At 43.7% G+C, this 20503-nt stretch overlaps 1 protein-coding gene across 6 annotated transcripts in view; it reads right to left on the bottom strand.

Annotated features, from left to right (window-relative positions):
* Window positions 1-995: 995 nt before the first annotated feature.
* The window catches only part of stim2b (stromal interaction molecule 2b), a 43053-nt gene continuing 23545 nt past the window's right edge, over window positions 996-20503 (bottom strand). For 4 of the 6 annotated variants that reach the window (XM_053858674.1, XM_053858673.1, XM_053858671.1 and 1 more), the window contains 11 exons: window positions 17221-17351; window positions 11038-11149; window positions 8946-9057; window positions 8040-8155; window positions 7794-7971; window positions 7540-7717; window positions 7309-7470; window positions 6330-6430; window positions 5125-5363; window positions 4353-4593; window positions 996-4001 (listed from right to left, as the gene is read on the bottom strand). In XM_053858674.1, the coding sequence (XP_053714649.1) occupies window positions 3368-4001; window positions 4353-4593; window positions 5125-5363; window positions 6330-6430; window positions 7309-7470; window positions 7540-7717; window positions 7794-7971; window positions 8040-8155; window positions 8946-9057; window positions 11038-11149; window positions 17221-17334 (2187 nt within the window). In that variant the 5' untranslated portion in view covers window positions 17335-17351 and the 3' untranslated portion in view covers window positions 996-3367. Of the gene's footprint in view, window positions 4002-4352; window positions 4594-5124; window positions 5364-6329; window positions 6431-7308; window positions 7471-7539; window positions 7718-7793; window positions 7972-8039; window positions 8156-8945; window positions 9058-11037; window positions 11150-17220; window positions 17352-19991; window positions 20057-20503 lie in introns of those variants that run through there. The other 2 variants (XM_053858676.1, XM_053858672.1) reach the window with 2 other exon arrangements.

Raw genomic sequence — 20503 nt, 5'->3', positions numbered from 1 at the left:
AAGCGATCATGCATGCGCTTCATGTGTGCACCGGGGTCCCCCACACCTCCACCACTCACAAGACAAATGGGGTGTCACAGAATTGCTCCTTGGGCCTCGCTGCTGTGGGGGGAAAGTGGGCTTTTACAGGACTGTCTTGTTTTCTGTCCAGCAACTGTTGAACCGCCCCTTTCATCCCATAATTCCTAAATAATAAAAGTGCCCATTTGCACATTTTATAAATGAAAATATCAACATACCTAATGAAGTATATTCTTATGTGTCATTGCCTGAGTATGTTTGTTTACTGTGGTGGTGAACGGACATTGAAGATGAGGGTCATGGTGAGTGACGTTTTGGTTTGTGTCTAGTAGAGGAGAAGCTGAAAGGAAGAGGGTGATGCTCAGAAGAATCCAAACGTGAGCGCATGAGAGAGAGTGGAGACGAGCGAGTGGAGGCGCTTCAGGACACAGAGTCCCTGAAAAGGTCAAGGAGAATACTAAAATCCACAGCAGTTATCATTAAGCAAGTCTTTGCAACTGTGTCGGCATGCCTCATCCTCTCCCCAGGACACATGCTGAAGTTCCAATGCAAGGTCGAGTGAAACATCAGCCAAGATCAGTTCATCTTAAACTCAATCCACAACCTGCATCACAGAAAAACAGTCGATCACAAGAAACAGCAGATTTCATATGTCTTCTTATGTGGCATCTTATAGATGTGGCCATACATTTCCGATGACAGTAGCGGTGAGCAACAGCCGATCCAGAGTTTCCTATCGTACTGGAGTCGTTCCATCTTGTGCAACATCAGGACATAATCCAAAACTCGTGCAGAAATGCTGTGCTGTTGGGGCAATGCCATGACGTCAGAACCCTGGGGTTAAACACGCCATCTAGTGGCCTCTGAAAATAAGGAACCCTTCATGAAACCCCATGGACCAGTCAACATTCCTGACTTATCCTTCGCAGGAGCTGCCTTTCTGGTGAGCAGTAAGCACGACTGAGACGGACAGATTCGTTTTTTTAATGAATTCTTCTACAGTATACAAATATTCACACACACAAAGGTTGTCAAAAAACCCAAATGACAGGTAAACATTCGTTTTCTCTTCATTGTTGCACTTCTGATTTGCAGTTTTCTCATTGTGTGCTACTCGGTCCACCACCTTGCACAGGTACATCGATTATTTAATTCACCCACACACACACACCTCGAACACATAACCCGCTGACACATTGACCGCAAGCACACAGGCCCTCCTTCTGTGAACGGACACTCTAGGACGAGCGGAAGGAAAGCAGAGATCACAGTGAGAAGCTCTTGACATCAGTGCGCTTGTAGCGGCCCGGAAGTGAGGAAGAGGAGGAGGGAGGTATTGCAGGGTCCGCTCGGCGCTTAGTGCGTGTGGCTGGAACTGTCTCTCAACTCGTGGTGTTGCCTTCAAGTGCGTGAGAAGTTCAGTTCATCAAAGTCCAGACAGGACTTTTCCCCGGCACTTAAATGTGGCGACAATGTTACCGGGAAGGCGACGCCATGCTCCTGTGGACCATGGCGGACTTAAGACATCGAATGGAAATGGTGGGTTGGTTTGGCTACAGGACACAGTTCATCAAGTAGTGCCAGACGAGTACAAAGAAAAAAAGAAAAAAAAAACGTCATTGGATCAAATCTGCATATTCAGCTCAAGAGAACCCCGACCAATATATAATTCTATTCCAAACATTTAGTAGACCTTAATAATGATAAATACAGAGGCCTGCATGAGCGGCTGTGGCTCCACCCCCTTCTCTAAAGTCATACCCCGCAAGCAGCAGCTCTTTCCCAACATACCAGGGAAGCAGTAGTGCAACAAACGTTTCGCAGGATTCTCTATGTCTTCTTAAAGGAAATAGTCAAGTACAAGAGTCCAGGATCTCCGCAGAAGTAGGGTGACCTTGTTGTCCCACAATGCAGTTGGACGTTTGTTGAGGAAGACGTTGGCCGACTTCAGACGGAGAATCTTAAAGTGTCTTTTAAAAAAATATATAATGACCTATAAAGAGTTTGAGCTACGTTCACATCACCAGGCTTCACCGCGGGTTGGGTTGCTTCAGGATTGTCAATGGATATTAGCGATACACCGATGTGTGCGATTGTGGAGAGGCGCTCCATCTAGTGGTCATTTGGTACTCGCGTCAGTTAGGTTAGACTGGATAGAGGGGTGTTTTGACAAGAATGGCGACATGGGAGGCAAACGAAGCAGAGCACAGTTTGCCGATGACCACAGACAGAAACTGACCAGCATTCAAATGCTGATCTTAAACCACCCTTTTCCCCTAAATTTGGTTGGAGCTGCGTTTAAGGTTGCAGTTAAGTTCCGGGAAAAAAAAGCTGATATAGCTAATACTGTTGTAGGTTCCTTTTCGTTCAATCCTGAATTGTCAAATACTATTCCCAGTCAGCCAGGGGGATGGCAGCTAAGTTTGAGGGGGAGGAAATCAGAGTGCCTAATGATAGCTCAGACAAGGCAACATGAACTTCTTGTGAGGATAGCAGTCCATGTTGAAGTATAAATAGAAGCCAGCATCCAACAAGCGAGGGTCGAAGGACACTTTCTTCTGGGGGGTGGAGTGGACTCCACAAATGATGAGCACATTTGAAGCACCAGGTGCCTAGTGACAGTCCTTCTGTACACCGCGAATGAACTCTCAGAACACACCAGTGGCTCACCAGATGAAACATAAACCGGACCAACCCTGGGACCTGCTGGCTTGAACAGTGGAGCTCTGATCACGGTGTGGGGTAACCAAATTAAAATGAGCATCACCTGATTTCCCACGAAATGGGACTGTAAGCAACGCTCCTGTGGTGGCAGTCTGGTTCTGTCCTGACTGGAAGGTTGAGTTGTTTGAGAGCACAACTGAACCATTGTGTGGGTGGTGGGGGGATACTAAAGTGCTTGTGCACAAGTTGTTAATTTCAGTTGTGGTCAGTTGTGTGTGTTGTGAATGGACACATGGATTTACGTTCTGTTGCACGTCCTAGATCCCAGCCAAAAGAGTGAAGCTTGACATGTGAACGCAGCTGCATCATGTGCTGCTTTCGCCACCGATTCAAACTCTTCCAGTGTTTGCTGACACACGAGAATTCTTCACAATGTGTGCTTAAAAAAAGTGACTGCCCCTTGAGACCCTCGACACTTGGTGGCTTTGATGGTTCAGAACCAAGGGGAAGCAAAAGAAATCCAGCAGCGTCTCTGTGAGTCCACTCCATGAAAAGGCATATTTTGTAAAATAAGGCGATGACTCACCCAGAGCGAGCCGGCTGTTTCAGGAACTGTTTCAGCTCGCCATGTTTTATTTTAGAAGAGGGGCTAAAACAACAACAAGTCTTCGCTCCAAAAGTCCTATTTCTTTTTCTTAAATAAGCTTTTAATCTTAGAAGAGGAGCGCCTGCTTCGCTCTCCATTGTCGCTAGAGTCCTGGGACGAGGCGCTCTGGAGCTTGTACACGCTTCGCCCCTCAGAGTCCAGGGAGTTGAGAGATGGGTACCGGCCCACGTTGGGCAGCATGCTAGCAGGCAGCTGGCCAAAGCTGTAAGACTTCTCCAGGATGCCATTGTAGATGCCTTTTCCTTTTGGGGCGCTGATGCTCCCCTGTGGGAAGGGGGCGCTCTTGGACTCAGGGAGGATGTGGGTGAGGTCAGGAGAGCCTCTGTGTGCAAATGGATGGTGCTCTAAGGCAGGAGAGGGGGAGGTGGAAGGTGGGCCTGAGGGAGTGGAGGCTGGAGTTGGCGGTAAGGGAGGTGGAGTGGAGTCCCTGAGGCTGCCGTTGCTGCTGCTGCTGCTGCTGTGGGGGGACGCCGTGGAGACAGCCGCTGAGGACGCAGGAAGCTCCGGGATCTGGCTAAACAGTCTCAGCTCTTCCCTGCTGATCTTGCGACTGGGCGGTTCTGAGCTCGGCAGGTTCTGCAGCTGCTTCCGACTGATGGATGAGTTGAGAGAGTCTGTTTCGGAGGCACACTCCTGTGTTGCCGGGTCCCTGCGGCGAGAGAGAAGGAGTCAGGGCAGAGGAATAGCCCAGTCACATCCCAAAATGTCATTTAAAAAAAGTGAATTAAAAAATGCCTCTTGTCCTCGCAGACCACAAGGGGTCCCTGCTGGACTACACTTTGAGGAACAAGAATGTAAAATCATCTGATTTGATGGAACTAAATCAACTCAACATGTCGAATGTTCTGTCACAAGCATCATGGCTGACTACACCAGTTTCTGCTATGAACATGGTGTAATGTGTGCCGTCACCAGTAGGGGTCACCCATGCATCCTCCACCTCACCACTTTGCAACCGTTTACCATTTATACCCAAGCACTGAGAATCTGGATCAAACACCTGTGAGTCCAAACTGTAAAATCATTCCTGGGCGGTCCGGCCACCACTACATACCCCCTCCTATCTGAGGAGAACATGACATGTTCGTCATCTGCATCGGTGCGATAGGAGAGGGACAAGCTGGCCATGGATAGCAGGTCCGGGTCCGGGGACATGAGTGAGGACTGTGGCGACAACAGGCTGCGGCGGGACCGACACATGCTGCTGTTGCGGGTCAGCGGGGGGCGCACAAATGTTGCCGCTGGGAACGAAAAACAGAATGGTCAAACCTTTACTGTACGTAGAGTAGAAGCTGCATAATGCATCGTATTTTTTTTACTAGAAAGCCATTTATTAGCACTGGTTCCTTACTACATATTAAAGTAATGCACTTTTGCAAACAGATATTTTTTAAGGGAGTTTAAAGGACTTTTTCCTCCTCTGCCATCAAATCTCATAAAAAAAATTGAAATTATAAAAATTATGAAATTTAATTTGTTAGAGTTTGCAAAGTTGGCTACTTTGCTCAAAATGACCTGTTTGTATTGAATGACAAGGCTTACAAAGAACTACAAACATGGGGGATGAACTGTGTCCCTAAGTCCAACGCCATTTGTCATGTCATCTTGTTAACACTGTAGGTAACTCTTAAACCATGGGTTCCGCACCTGCTGCCCTTCAATATGCACTCATGTTAGCTTGTAGAAGCACATCCTTTGTGAGAGTGTGACACTGAAGTGGAGGGAAAGAAGCATCTGCCTATGTAATACAAGAAAAGGTGCAAGATACTGACCTGCAAACTGAGGGATGATCGGAGGCGTGTCCTCATCCAGGTCGTCTACTCCGCCCGCGATGGGATAAGGGGGCACAGAGACTCGGGGCATCACCACCCAGCTGTGATCCGAGTACAGGCTTGCTGTCAGACTGGGCAGCCCCGAGTTATTAACAACAGGGAAACCACAGAGTTTCTCGATCTGCTGCCATCGATGGAGTCGCTCCCTCAGACATGCCGTCACCTCGGACAGGGCTTTCCTGCGAGTAAAGCAGCACGTGAGCGCCAGAAAGATCAACCACTGACATCAGAGATGGTTCATTAGTATTAGAATTTGTGACTTTAATTTGTCAATTTATCTAGCTCATACACCGTATCGTCATCAGTAATCCTGTTTCGATAGACTTTACTCTCGTGAGAACTAGTTTCTCACGGAAGGACTCTAATATTATCACTCGCTTTCTTACTCTCTTTTGCTAAAGTTTGTTGAGTGAGTTTTCCATTGATCTCAAACACATAGATTTTACAATTGTAAACAGACCGTGTCCACCCTCCCATGTGGTACATGACCTCCTCCATGTAGGCATCTCATTCCTGGCTGAAAATACATTTTCAGTGACTTTTTTTTTTCTGTATTGTGAAGGTCTTTTATTTTATTAAAAAAATGTTCACTCACTTTTCTTTCATCACTTCATTGACAATAATTTCCAAGAGGAGCCTTGGATAAAAACATGATGCAGCAACAAGCCACAAACCAAGCAGGTGAAAAAGATGTATTGCAGTGCAAACAGAACTCCCCAGCAGGAAGATAGTTTGAATTAATTCCATTTAAATTCTGCATAGTAACTGAAACCAGTTTTGTGTGTTTGCTCAGGGAATGTCCAAATTCAAATAGCTAGTGGATCATCAGCTGCAGTCGACTTGATCTCACAGTCTGAACTCCATCATCAAAAGATCACCAAACAAAGTTTCCTTCCTGAGTTTTATCAACTTGTTAGAATGATGTAGCGTGAGATGGACGGATTTGATTTACCAGTTGATCTATGTTCCTACTCTCATCTGTATTACCAAGTGCCTGTATATATTGTTATGAAGTTCAGAGGTGAGGATATTTTGGAAATAGAACTGGTGCTCCGACAGCAGACAAGCTGATGATTTCAATATTCACCACCTTCAAAAGTAAAGCCAGTACCGCATTCGCACAGGTTCACTGTGTGAGCCCTTACTTTGCCTCCAGTATCTTGTGGTCCACCTCATCCAGTGATGAACTGTGGGCGACGTGAAGAGTTCCGAACACAGAGCTCCGCTTCTTTTTTATTTTCTCAGCCTGAAACACAAAGCAACCCAGATTCATATCATCAGAGATCAACAGAATGGATTCCAAAACAGCCACTGAGTTCAGTCATCGCGGGCACAAATATTGACCCACTGAAGAGCACTCGTCAAGAAATGAGAGGCACTTGGCGCTAGAGAGAAGGTGATGTCAAGCTGTTTCATCAGCTGAGCAATCGGGTCATTAGTCCAGTCTCTGGAGACGCTTTGGCCAAACTCATCTCCACAATTAAGGCTGAGAACTTGCGCCACAGTCGCAGGCGGGGACGTGCGCAGGAAAACACTCAAACCAACCAACGCTGCGTGATACGCGTGACAGTCACTGGCTGCGTTAAGTTTGTTCAGCCGTGTTCCACCATGATCTTCACCGTGCTCCGGCGAGGACCCAGGAGGTGGTGATTCAAACATCATGGGATGTTCAGTATTCAATGGATTTCATCTGCTACTTTACAACTCTGGCGACACACTGGGAGAAAACGCCTCCAGGAGTTTATTAGCTTGTACAAATAACCTTCAGCATGGTTCACTAATGCTGCGTTAGTATCTGCAGCCTCAAAGCAACAAGGTTTAACTCGGGCTACAGGCGAACCCAGGTTTCCTCCGGGCATGGCGGTTTGCTTCCTTAGTCCTAAAACATACATGCCGGTTAAATATTTGGATGGCTAACCAGTCCACTGCACCCCCACCAGGTAACTATGATCCTGACTGAGGAAGTTAAAACACTGTCATGAAGACAAAGAAGTCCAATGGTCGCAGCACTTCACCAAGTCTTTGCCTAGTCACATAATGTCATTTTCTCAATGTCTCGAAATCTCTTCAGAAACGGCACCAGAATAAAATATCGCCTCCATCACCCAGCCATGTTGCGGTTACCTCATCTTTGGCGACGCAGAGTTGAAGCTCCGCGCTCTGCTTCTTGATGTTGTAGTACTGGACCTCCACCTCATGTGTGAGCTGCAGCCACTTCTGGAGAGCTTCAGGCACGGACCGCTCCGACTGCATTTCTTTCTCAGCTCGCTTCAGAGCCTTACGGACCTACGAGTAAAGACCCGGTTAGAGTATGAGTAACTGTTTAACATCTCCGAGCGGTCTGTGCATCCCCACCTGAACAAGCTCCTCCTCTGCATATTTGAGTCGACTCAGTTCACACTCGGCACCCTCCCGCAGCTCACGGAGCCTATGAGCCTCTTTTTTGGCTCCAGTGATCTCATCCCTCATCTTCTCTTCCAGGTTCTGCTTCTCCACTGCCACAGTCCGGTTCTCTTCCTGAGCTTTCTCCAGCCTAAAGAAACCTCTTGTCATGACTTTTGACGGCAACAAATGAATCATTCGCAAGCTCTTCGCCGCCAGTCACTCACCGGCTCTGCATGTCCAACAGGCTCTGCTCAGCTTTCTGCAAACTCTCCAGATCCTTCATCATCTGAGAGATGTGGACCTTGCTGGATTTGTTCTGCACGTAGGCAAACCAGCAGCCTCCGACGCCGATTACTATAGAAATCATCAGGACAAAGTCCTTCATCCAGTTGTGCTGCGGACCTGCAGGCGAGGGGCAAACCAGTTAGATCCTAAAATGAAGGGACACTTGGTAGGGCAGCGTCACTTACGCAGCGGAGGACCAAAAAGCACGGCGTCTAGTGCCTTCAGGTTGAGTTTCTGTTTGTGTCGCTGGTCTAATATCTTCAGCTGCGTCGACATGAACGACGGTTCATTTGCTGCTATTCTGGAGAGACAAGTAGAGAAAGAAAGGAGTCAAAATATGTGCATTTGGCTGAGTGTCCTGACGGCATGGCCGAGAGGGTGGGTGCCAACTAGAAAAAGAATGAATGGAGAAATCTGTGGTCATGAACAAAGATAAGCGCTCTTTCTTCCTTATCTGTGGGATGACGCTTAAGAGTTGACTTGGGCTGCTATTGGAGTAATTCTATCAACGTGATGGCCTGAGTTAAAGTTAGAATCCACAGGCATGAACCTGAAAAGCATCGCCATGAACTGTATTAGTCAACATGTGACTTTGAACAGTTCTGGTTATAGAACCTGACTAATGCTGTTGAGAAACATGCGTGAGATTGTGTGACAGGCATGATCCTGTCCAGTAAGTCCAGTGAGACACCAGACTCCTTGTGTGTGTGGGTGTGTGTGAGTGTGTGTGTGCGAGTTCTTTGCTGTGACAGTCTTCCCACGCCACCACCATCTTACTCTCGCCAGACAACATGGCAGCCAGCAGAAACTGTAACCCATCGTGGTGGCGTCACGTCATGAGTCAGCGCCCTTCAGGTGGGTGGTGTAACACAAATCCCCCAACACATGCACCCCCTCGCCGCCACCTTGCTCTGGCCCCTTTCGTCCACTCGTATGTCTTAAAGTCAGACAGCAGCAAGCAACACTTGAAAGTTTGAAAGTTTTTGCTTGAAGGAAAAAGCAAAACCTTTCTTGTATTGCTATAAATGACCAGCAGTAGGCAGCATTGAACAAAAATAATATGAATAATGTGAAGTGGGGATCCAAAGTACCGAGGTAGCGTGTTTCCTGTGACCCGGAAGCTCCGGAAGTTTCTCTCATACTGGGGAAGCTCCACTGACTCCTTCAGCCACTGCACAGTGTCCTCTACGGTCCAGTTGTGAACTGAGAACATAAACAGAAGGTGGTGTTGATTTCAAATCGATGGATTATCTTTTAAGTTTATACCCATGCATGATGACCGGCCGTCCAACAGTCGCTCTTTTGTCAGTACGGGTGCAGCTATGGAGGTCATGACTGATCCTGAGGTGCAGCAGCCATGGGCGGACGAGGCCCAGTAAAGGAGCCACTAGTTATCATAACATGTGCAATACATCTTCACATCTAACCAACAAGCTTTGGTAGAGTCAGACCAAACTGCTGCCCTGGCAGCCACCCACGACCCCCCACAGGTTCCCCTGTCTCCTGGGACAACAGTTACATAATAGTTTCTGTGCATGAACAACCCAGAAGGGGGACGTTCTCTAAAGCATGCGGGCATAATGTTAAGCAGCCTGAATAGAATCTGACGATTCTTTTCACTTGAAATGATCCAACATAGTTCAGATGAAAACACTGGTGAAATCAAAACATGCGCTCAAACGTTCACCGCTTGCACTTCAGCTGAACTTTTCTTCTACTACAAAACTAGGTTAAATAAAACGAGATCCTCTGGAGTTTCTTCTCAATCCTAATATTGATCTGACAGTGAAACGGATATCAGTTATGTTTGACACCACGGACTGTCAAACTGTAATTTAATAAGAGGTGATTAAATTGATCAGAGGCCTTATTTGTCACCACTTATTTGATCACTCACATTAATAAATGAGTTGCGAACACAGCATGTTGGATCAGACTTTTCTTCGTACAACTGTGGGGGAGGTGGGTTGTACTCACTAACATTTTTGCAGACATTTGAACTCTCAGGAGGGAAATATGAACACTTTTAATTCAATAATAGAACATGAGAAGGGATCAAGAGCACTATCTTGTATGAGAAAATAATAATGATAAGAATGACTAGGAATACTAGAATACAAGGGAAGTAATATAAACATCACCAGAATTAATTGTTATATTGACACAGAATTAAAAAAAAAAACGTTTTTTGATTCAATTTCATCAAACCAATCTAAATCCCCAAATGATCTGGGTGATAAGTCCTAAAGAGACCTGACTATGACATTTCAAACAGGTTCATTAGCCTGAGTAAATTTAGCCAGAATACAAAAGATGTGCAAATGTAGCTAAGCAAATTTATTTAAACATCTATTATATTCAAAGTTTCAGTCAAAGAGACCAAACATGACTCAACTTTTCATAATGAAGCTTTTTCCGCGGGCTTCATTTCACAGAAGCGCAGCAAGCGCAGAACATCCGACTCATATTTGGTTTAGTTTATCCTTTTCAAATCTAAAGAGTGTTTAGGCTTATATAGTTAAACTACTAGTGTTCGGTTGCTAGCGAACAATAGAATCAAGCAAGAAACGTCAATTTAGCCGCGGAGCACTTATCAAGTAGGTGTATGCCTGGATTAGTTCTACTGTGTGAGAACTTATTGCAAAAGCATCTCAAGGCGTGCTCATGTCAAAACACGCCACGCTCAAGTCAGAATAACCCTCTTCTGACGTATCACAGGGATGTAAACAATTTAAGAGCTGAAATAAAGATGAGTCAGCAGCTTACATACAAAGTACATGCTTGGAGGAGTCAAGCACACACCTGTGAATCAACTTTAAGACCTGTGGTGTGTGCCTCGCTGTATTTGAACAGCTATAGACCATCGCCCTCTTAAATAGTCATCACACTTGCGTCACTTACTTAGAGAGGGATTTTGTATTGGGAATATTCTCAATAAGAAAATGTTTTTGAGATGTATCGCATAATTCTGAGATGCAGAAACAAGTTAGTAGAAGCTTGGAGCCTGGGTCACTAGAAAAGTAGAAATGAAGATGAATCGAGCTTCTAAATTGACTGTTTATATGTAAGAACAGTCTGCACTTCATTCTGAAATGATTCCTTTTTGACACATTCTGCTTCTCCCACCCTGTGTTAAACCCTCCTCCTCTCGCAGAAGTTAACAAGTTGTGCACTTGTGTTTACCTTCAGAGGTCTTCCAGCACCTCCACAGCTCCTCCACAGTGATGTGCTGGTCTTCACGGTGGAGGTTGCTGTGTTTGTTAGTCTGCTGTTGCTTCATGTCTTCTATAATGAACTGCAGGAAGAAATAAGTGAGAATCTGTTAGTTTTTTCTGTGGGGCTAGAAGAGGGGCACACCAAGAGTGTGTGAGGTGTTCCTGTAAATAAACACATTTACTGTCTTTCTGTCAGCCTTTTAGGGACATTTTGAAGAAAAGCTGAGCTGTAGCACAGGCCTCTACCTGTCTTGCTCGGAGTGCTTGTACTGTGTGCAACTGTGTGAGAGCTGTTTGTGTCTCGGTGTGTGTTGTTGTGTTTGTGTGTGTTGAAAACAAGAAACAAGTGTTCCTGTTACTCACCCAGCCTTTTTTTGTTTTACCTTATCTGTACTTCTTTCAAACAGAACTACAAAACTAACATGAACAGCAGTTGTGGAGGCAAAAAAAAAATAACAGCTAAGATGGTTTTTACTTAAATAAAAAAATACATACATCAATAAAGAAAACCTGGCCGTTTAAACTGTCACTTGGACAATGGAAACATCAAAATAGGAACAGACTTCAAGCACTAAGGGGGATGAACAAAACGATATTGGTCTCCAACTTTGATGGTAAAATGACACACAAATGACTGCATAAATATGTTTACTGTCACCGACTTGGATGGCTCAGAAGCTTTTTTTTTTTTATCCAAAAGCCACTCTGACGTCACCGCTTCAAGAGCCTCAACTAGCCCAGACAATCTATCTAGATTGCTGTGTACCTATTCACTGGTACTGTGCTGTGAATGCGAATCACAGTGTCATCAAGTTGACACATGCCATCAAGCAAAAAACAAATTCTGGTTAGAAACATTATCCAACATGCAGGGAACAGATTTGCATTGTTGGAGATTCAGCTTTTGGTCAATGGAACACATTTATGAGCGCAGAGTCTTATAACACATGTTGCATGGTCTTCAATCTACATTTTTTGGGTGATCTATATACACTTTGCATGAAGGTAAAACTTATTGTTCCCTGTGCCCAGACACCCTTCAGTCCTGTAGGTGACTCATGATATATGCTCATTTGATGAGAGCAGCTTACAACTCCGACGGTGTGACTTGTGGCAGAGTGAAAAAAAAAAACTCTAGGAGGTGAAAAGAAGTGCCCTCTACTTCCCTTGTACATGACACAAATGCAAATGAGTTCTCTCACTCACACCACGCCAGGAAGTTGTTCGCTGAGTCAGAGAGCCTCATGTGCGTGCTTCCTACGAAAACAAACGTCTCAGAAAGCGTCTAAAGCTCACTTTACGTAATGAGGAATTACCTTGCGCCAACAATGACACAACATTGAGGAAACACTAAGAGGAGTTCTAATGTTGACCAGGATGAATCATATCACACTGGGTTCTCTCAAGGGTTGATTTCTGGAGAAACGTTGACTATTCTCTCGGACAACTCACTCTTCCTGTCTGGCACAGTTTGACTTCCCCATGGGCAGTGTTTGTTTGTTTGCTGTGTTGCTGCACTTGCAAATGTGTGGGTATTTGTAAGACTAAATATTGTATCTGCAAATAGAACATTTTGCATAATTGGTGGGTCAGCAAAGTGGTTATTCTCTTGCGCTAGCAGTGCCCCCCAGCAGTACTAGAGTGCAACTGCAGGTCCAATATAGGAAGATTAAAAAGTGTTCGGACGAATCTATTAGTTTAAAATGTTGGACCCCTGTTGACAAGCTTGTTCTACCGTTAAGATATCGCTGCGTTAATTGGCTCTGAAATCTGGTATAACGTGGGCTTTGACACACCTGTGCTGTGCAGAAATGTCCCCACATATCCCCGTCTCAGACACACTGTGGATAGACTTAGGTTCAGTTTCAGTGTACATTCATTCATACTTTTGACAGGAACCTCACAGTCATGATAACCATTAGTTACTAAGTTAAGTTAGTGCTACTGAGCTACTGAGTCTCAATCTTGGATTAAGATGGGAATCTGTTCAGAATGGTAAGCAAAGTTGCCACAACTGACAGATTCAAACTTGCATGCTGGCACTGAGGGTTGAAAACAAATACTGCTACATTCATTTCCAAAGAAGAACCTGTGAACTCAGAGACAGAGGAAGTGCTGCCAAATCAGGCAAGGCTAGGTCGTACATCTCCGAGACGAGGGTTTGCCAGATTTCAGAAAATAAATCGTTGATCAGCAGGGGGATTCCATCAGTTCATTTTGTACCTGATCAGAGCAAAACATGACAAACTAGTATTTCTCACACAGAGAGATAGGAGCTTGTGATACACAGTGTTATTATTAAGTAATATTAAGTAATTTAGTAATAGTTATTAAGTAGTTATCTTTTGTAATAACAAGCGCCATAACGCGCTCCTTTGCCAAAATTACCAACGCGTTTATCGTTACATTGTTTTTCCTTTTTAGCTGTAAAAGACCAGAGGCTCGAAAACACTAAGCACGTCAAAAACAAGAAATTTCAATCTGGCAAAACATCTTCAGAAAGTGCATGCACCGACCAAGCTGGTGGGAAAAGAACCCGAAGCAGACGCTGCTAAGGTTAGCTGGTCTGACGCCACTGGAGAAGCCACTGCAGGCAAACAGCAGAAGCTTGACTTGGGAGCGCCTGCTGCACAGCCTTTATTTAAGAAGCCGTTGAACACACTAGAAGCGAGGTATGTTGTGGAAGACATGCTACCTATCGCGTCTGTGGAGTTGTCACTGCAGGGTCATGTTTCCAGTTGAGTTCAGGCTTTTAGTTAGGGGGGCGTCTGGGCGTCCCGCGGATTTAATCAGTGCCTGCGTAATGCCCCAGAGTCTCATCATATTTCTGTGAAAAGGAAGTTCCCGCGCAGCATTTTCGCTGAATATGATAAATTCAGCGCATCTGCACCGGAACCTTGGCCACCGCAGACGCCATATTTGTTTACGGGCCAAATGCCACATGACAATCTATTTACCACCACCAGCTTGACCACCTTATTTCTCTGTCACTTCTTAACACTACGAGTCGTCCTCACCTCAGATATCAGCCAAAACTTAACATGAAAGAGTCTTATCATGTTTAATTTAGGAAATAGCAGAAACACACTGCTACGTAGTACGGAGCGTCTTGACTGATCCACGCTGCTCTCACAACACGTTGAACACAGTGAGAGATTCCTGACGATCGAGAAGATTATAATCATTTAAGCACAGATCCAGACATCAGAAATGATCAATGAATAGTCTCGTGATCTTCAGTAACTTAGGGAAAATCAGCGTCTTTCCTCTTCAGTGTCCTCATGTAGACAGCTGCGCTGCAGCGAGACCACAGCAGTGAAAATAGTTACTGTAGAGCGCGGCATTATTCATTTAAGCAAATCTGTCTGTCAATAAAATCAGATGTTTATCAGCCTAATAAAGGCGAAAACATGTGCGTTATCAAAGCCCCGAACACATCGCGAGTCCTGGACCGCTTTGCTGTGCTGTGCTCTCCTTTTCCTGCAGCTCCCAGCTGCACACCACAGTGTTCTTTTTGAACGATGTTGTCCGCCCAGCCTTTACTTCCTTCACATTTACTTCTGAGCCCAAAGAGCTTTGTCTCAAGACAGAAGCCGTAGTGTGAAAGCGCCCTAAGGCTGAGTCCACGGTGTGAATGGCCAATATCCAACCAATAAATATCTGACACAAACTGGCAATGGGACCTTTGATCCACCCACTGATGATCCACTCCCATTCTCAGCATTAGCCTGGCATTTTGTCTGTGTATTTCAAATACCCGTTAAGTACGTTGATCAATACACGGCTACAGATTGCGTGTTTCAAACACTTACATTACATTTTAAGTCGTTGCATCTTTTTAACAAATGAATCAGCCTTGTGTGTTCGGTGTGATCTCGCCAGCGTTATTGTCTTGTCTTTATATGATATTCCTGTAAACACAGTGTCCTATAAGATTATCCGCCAGATAAAAAAGCCTTCGTTGTTTGTTCCACATATTGCACGCACATTGACGATCAAAGTGAGGTTAAGTGCATTTCCCGGCTAAATGATGGTGCAGCACATTTAGGCAACCACGCTAAGATGAAAAAAAAAGTGGCTCGATAAGTAACCCAGTTCAAAATGGTCCAGACGGAATAAACATGCAATAAAAACAGACAGTTAAACCACTGTGAGTTTCCTTCTTCAAATGCAAGTATGCAAATATTTGAACTCCTCAATCTTCCCAAGTGATTAAGCTCCTTGCCAGCTTTTTTTTTATTCTTTTCTCACAAACAAAACCAAAATCAAACTCTGAGGCATGAGATTTTTCCTCGAACTCCCTCTATGTCGTAGGTATGACAGTCACTAGCAATTAATGTGTCAAGTGACAACAACTGTGGACAACTATGTTCAGGTTCAAGCAAAGATAATATCAGGCACATGCTGCATGCTAGTTAAACATCTGATGGCCGTATCTGCAGGAAAAAAGGGTGAAAATAGAATCACTGGAACAAAAGCTTTTTGTCTTTCATAAGGAGACAATAAGGTCCTCTTGGACAATCTGGTCACCTGACTTTTCCAACTGACACACAAGCCACAGTATATGATTCTACTGTCTGAAAACCGATGCAAACCAATATCTGAATCTTCAAGTATCTAAAACACTGTTAGCGGTAATGTTTTTGATAATACTGTCAATAACAAAATTACGAATAAAAAAAATTCTAATAATGTTCATCAATTCCTGTAATCCATGACACAATGTCATACAAAGATTCCAAAAGAGTCTTGGTGACAACCAGAAAATACATATCCCCAAAACGCTGCATGTAGCCTGTGAGTGCTCTCACTGTGAAAGATGATTTTCAAGTGATGCAACATGATCCAGCGGCATGTCTCCTTGGCATTCTGGCAACAAACATATCACCACCCTTGGGATGCACCTGCCCTCCCCAGCGGCGGTAACAGAATCCTGAATGGCTCCGAAAATCACAGATTAGGTGCCCACCCAGTCTTCGTTTACGTTTCATGTACATTCTGTAGTGATTTCTGGTCAATATTTTATCCACCAAGAGGGAGAAAACATGTGTTGACTGAAAATATTAATACAGTTAAAAAATACAATAAATAAATGCAAATGCCACCTGAAATGAAATTCAATTGAACTGTGAGGTACAGCAGGAGGTAACTTTCATATTTTTATACACAAGAAGTTAACAATTTTACATTCTTTAAAGTTGTGGAGTGCGACTTTCAATTCATGACAGGTGATTGTTTATCATGAATGGCCACCTCAACTTCTTGACTCATCTCAAGAGGGAAAATCTCAAAGTGCTCCTTCGAGACGGCAGCAAATGACTCATCTACCACATAGTTTTATTAGACGACGGGGGTACAGTTATATGTTTTATTTAAAAATTATCTCCACAACTGTTGACCATTAGCCATGTCCAAGAGTTCAACACCGTGTCACAACTGTGTCCATCTACAACCAATTGTATGCTGCAAATACTTAATAAGCTGAAGCTAGTTGTGGTCCTGTGAGAGTGATGAGGACACAACTCACTGTCACAAGAGGTTTGAGAACTCACCAGCTGTTCTGCATTCTAAGCCTCCTTCCTCATGAAGCATGGAGGTGCAGAGCAGCAGGTCAAAATTAAGACTTGATCATCAGTTTTGAGTAAACTAAACTGAGGAATACCTCTGGAACGCAAATTGGGAATAGCGTGTGGAAAAGACCAGTTGAAGTCAAGAATTACAATTGCCACACAGACAGAATGCTATGCTTCGCTTCATTGTTCGCAAACACAGGCCGTGAAAGTAACTGAGTTTGATGAATCAGTCGGAAGTTTAGAAATCAGCAGCTTTTACGTCAGGAAGGAAACCTGAAGTTGTCCGAAAGGGAGTAACCAAGTGACGACTTTCTTAACTCAATATTCACATATTTGTTGTTACTGGCCTTAGTGTGATAAACAATCATAAGTAAACACTTCAGAGAAACTTTAGAATAAACTTTGGCCACATTCAGACGACAAATACCGCATCATGAGGTAGTCAGAGAAAAAAAGTCCACACACATATCAGCATGTATCTGTGTTTAATGTACATTTGTGTCCTAAGGCAGTGTTACATAGGACAAGTGTGGTGGTTCTTTGTGAGAAGGTCGAGCAACTTAGGTTTTGACACTCACCTCAACACTCTCGTTGACTTCTATTCCTCCATCGTTGTCGTCATCCAGCTGTTTGTGGATGTGGCGAAGAGCTTCCAGGCTGAAGCGGTCGGCATCACCCATGCATGGTGGCATCACTATTAGACAGGGGTCTGCAGAGGACAAGCACAGTTTGACTTGGAGGCTATGAGTAAATTGAAAATTAACATCCTGCTGGCATTCCACGAAAAAAGGTGAATAATGTGCATGACAAGCATCCATTTAGCATGAGTATACTTGTTTAATGTAAAACTTGAAACCATTGTCATGACCTTCCTTCCCATTGGTAGAGAGAAGTGACAAATGTCAGCAAATATGCACCAGAGATTGAACTCTCATTCCCTACCCCTAGGAATATTTGTTGATGGATCGTCCTGTAGCCCAAGGAATGCATTTCAGCGTCATTTAAACAGTTCAGCGCTACTTCAAACACACTAAGGTAATACATACACATTTACAATGAAACAATACCAGCAGTCATGCCAAAGTCGGGCAATAACTCAGGCAACCAAGCCCATTAAATAGCGCATTAAAGTGAGTGCTTGGATAGGTCGAAGAAAGGCTAAGACCACTAGCTAACTGGAAAAAGGATGCACACTGTGCATGACATCCATTTGCCATCGTACACATGCTGATTATCATTAGTATTACCTTTATGATTCTCCACTAATTATTTTCATTTTTTAAGTCCCCATAAAAGGTTTCAGCCAAGATGCAAGTGTTGATAGCGATATAAGCCGTCAACCTTGGTTTTTCGCAAAGTTTGCAGCGATTGTGTCGGGACTAATGTACCAAAATTCCTCACCGTTTCCTCAGGCTTAGGTAGAGACATTTTCAAAGTCTATTAATATATCATTTTATTCAATTACATTTCAAATACATCTATCAGACTCTCCTAGAAATCACATTCTTTGCTATGTCAATTACAGTCTTACTAGTTTAGAGCAGGTGATTTTTGTGTACACTGGCCTGAGCAGATAACAATTATAACAGCAAACAGTCTCTCACTTCTGCTAATCAAACTTCATGCAAGATGCAAGAACAAAGAGAAGGTAGGAAATGATATCTTTATTACTCTTGATTCTCTCTTGTTTCGAAAGTTGGTGGTGACACACCTTGAACCCGAACTAAAGAAGGTCAAACAGATAGACGGTTGGAAATCATGGCTCACCGTTCGCTCACAGATGTTCTGATGGAAACCCAAGGCTAGTGTGTACTGATTATTTTGGGCCTTAATATTCCACTAAGTCCAGCACAGGTTGTTGAAAGTTGAATACCATCAATTGGAGAGTGGAGCAAGCCCATTTCTAAACCTGACTCAGAAACGTGAAGTCCTTTCATACTGAATTTAGAGAAGCAAACAAGGAACCGTCCTTGTTGGCTAGTGCAGTGATTCTTCACCATAGGGCCGGGGCCCATAGTTGGGCCTCGCGCGTCTCCGAGAGGGCCGCTAAAAGGTTTTTTTTTTTTTTTTTTTTTTTTTTTTTTTCCGTTTTGTTTTGTTTTGTTTTGTTTCACACCTTTGGGCCGCAAGGGTCGCAGGACTCTCAGTTTTGATGCATTAGCCACGTATGGTGGCAGTAGGGTGTCACTGAATTGACTTGACAGCTGCAAATCACTGATAGTTAACAAATATGGAGAAGTTCTTGAAAAGAAAAAAATGATAAAGAAAGTGATGCCGCCACCCCAACAGTAGAAATTGTTCATGAAAGCACCTGTTGAACAGTTTTGAAAATTAATGACAACATTTTACGGCAATACTTTCATTTACACTTTACTTACATCTTCTTTAGAGTTTAAATAAAATATATGATTTTTATTGATGATATTTAGACATGATTTATTACATTTATTTTATTCCAAATTGTATTCAGTTTTTCCCATTTTCTCAAAGTTTGTATCAAGTGCATTTTTTTATTTTGTAAATTTGATGAATATGACTTGCACCTGGTTCTGCTGCTGGTTGGACTTTTTGATGACAAATTCATGTTTTTGCGATGATCACATGGTTTCATGTCATTTTGCAAGTTATTGGTTTGTTTATGTGTAAGTAGATTAAATATGGCTGTTGACCATTGGTTCTGGGAAAGGTGAGCCCCAAGATCAAAAAAGTTAAAGAACCCCTGGGCTAGTGGACACATTTGAAAAACACTTTTTGCATTCAAACTGTAGAAACCGATCCACATCCTCCAGACCATTTTTCTTGACTGTCCGTTCCGTCTTTGGATCGGGTGCTAATATCAGTCCTGGTCCATGTTCTTTGATGCATAATAATGTTTCAGACATAAACTCGCATTAGACAATTGGATTCATGACTGCTAGGAGCAGGTAAGGCAGCATAGCTGCTACTTGGCAGTGTGCTGAAGAAACAAAAAGTCCCATGCTAAGTTTGGACAAGTGGACACCAGGGAAGATCCTTTCGACACTGGCAAAGTGTGGTGACTAGTCAGTGTTGCTGCGATTGAATATCCAGCCAGATAACACACTGATGGTTTGTGTAACCGGACACAGTCGATTCGCGGGAGTAAATGAAGAAACAGTGGCTTGAATGTCTCCACCTGTTGACAGGACATGGTAGTAGCACTGAGCTACAGCTTCAACGTCTTAATTTACAATATCATTTCCGCTGTAAACCACTGGCTGGTTATGAGGACACGTGACGCAGATCACCTCAACAGTATCGCTCTCCACAGCTTATAAACCCTGACTCTCCACGAAAGACGATAAGGCAACATACAATCCCTCAGACATACTTTTATGGAGAGTCCAAATACATGGCAAGCAAATTAAGAAAATATTGATAATAGTACAGCTTTGATAGCTTTTTAGATGGGTCAAAGGAGAGGTAAAGTGTGAAACTGAATGCTATTGTGAATGAGTCTGAGTTTGTCTTCATTTTAAAACACCAAAAGCTGGTGGTCTTTATTCAGTGTTGTAGGCCATTATGGTGTTTCAACAAAGGCCACGTTAAGTGTCATATACGGGGTTATAAAAATGAAAGCACAGCATCATGAAGCTTTGGTTGCTCGTCGCAAGAGTTGTTGTCAGTAGCAGGACATTATACTTGCTTCATTCACAGTCAGGAAGTGGGGATTAAAGTGAGAATAAAAACAATACTCTATCTATTTACAGACAGCGTTCTGCTCATTGGGTTGATGTCAAGCATCACAATGTCACCTTGAACAAACAGGTTGTCTGTCATTCACTTTTTAAATACACAAGTAAAAATTCATAGTTTGGCTGCAGGTGTGCAGTGATTGCTAAA

Source organism: Synchiropus splendidus, chromosome 3 (assembly GCF_027744825.2).
Source record: "Synchiropus splendidus isolate RoL2022-P1 chromosome 3, RoL_Sspl_1.0, whole genome shotgun sequence".
NCBI classification, from domain to species: Eukaryota; Metazoa; Chordata; class Actinopteri; order Syngnathiformes; family Callionymidae; genus Synchiropus; species Synchiropus splendidus.
This window is presented reverse-complemented; position numbering and strand designations above follow the sequence as displayed.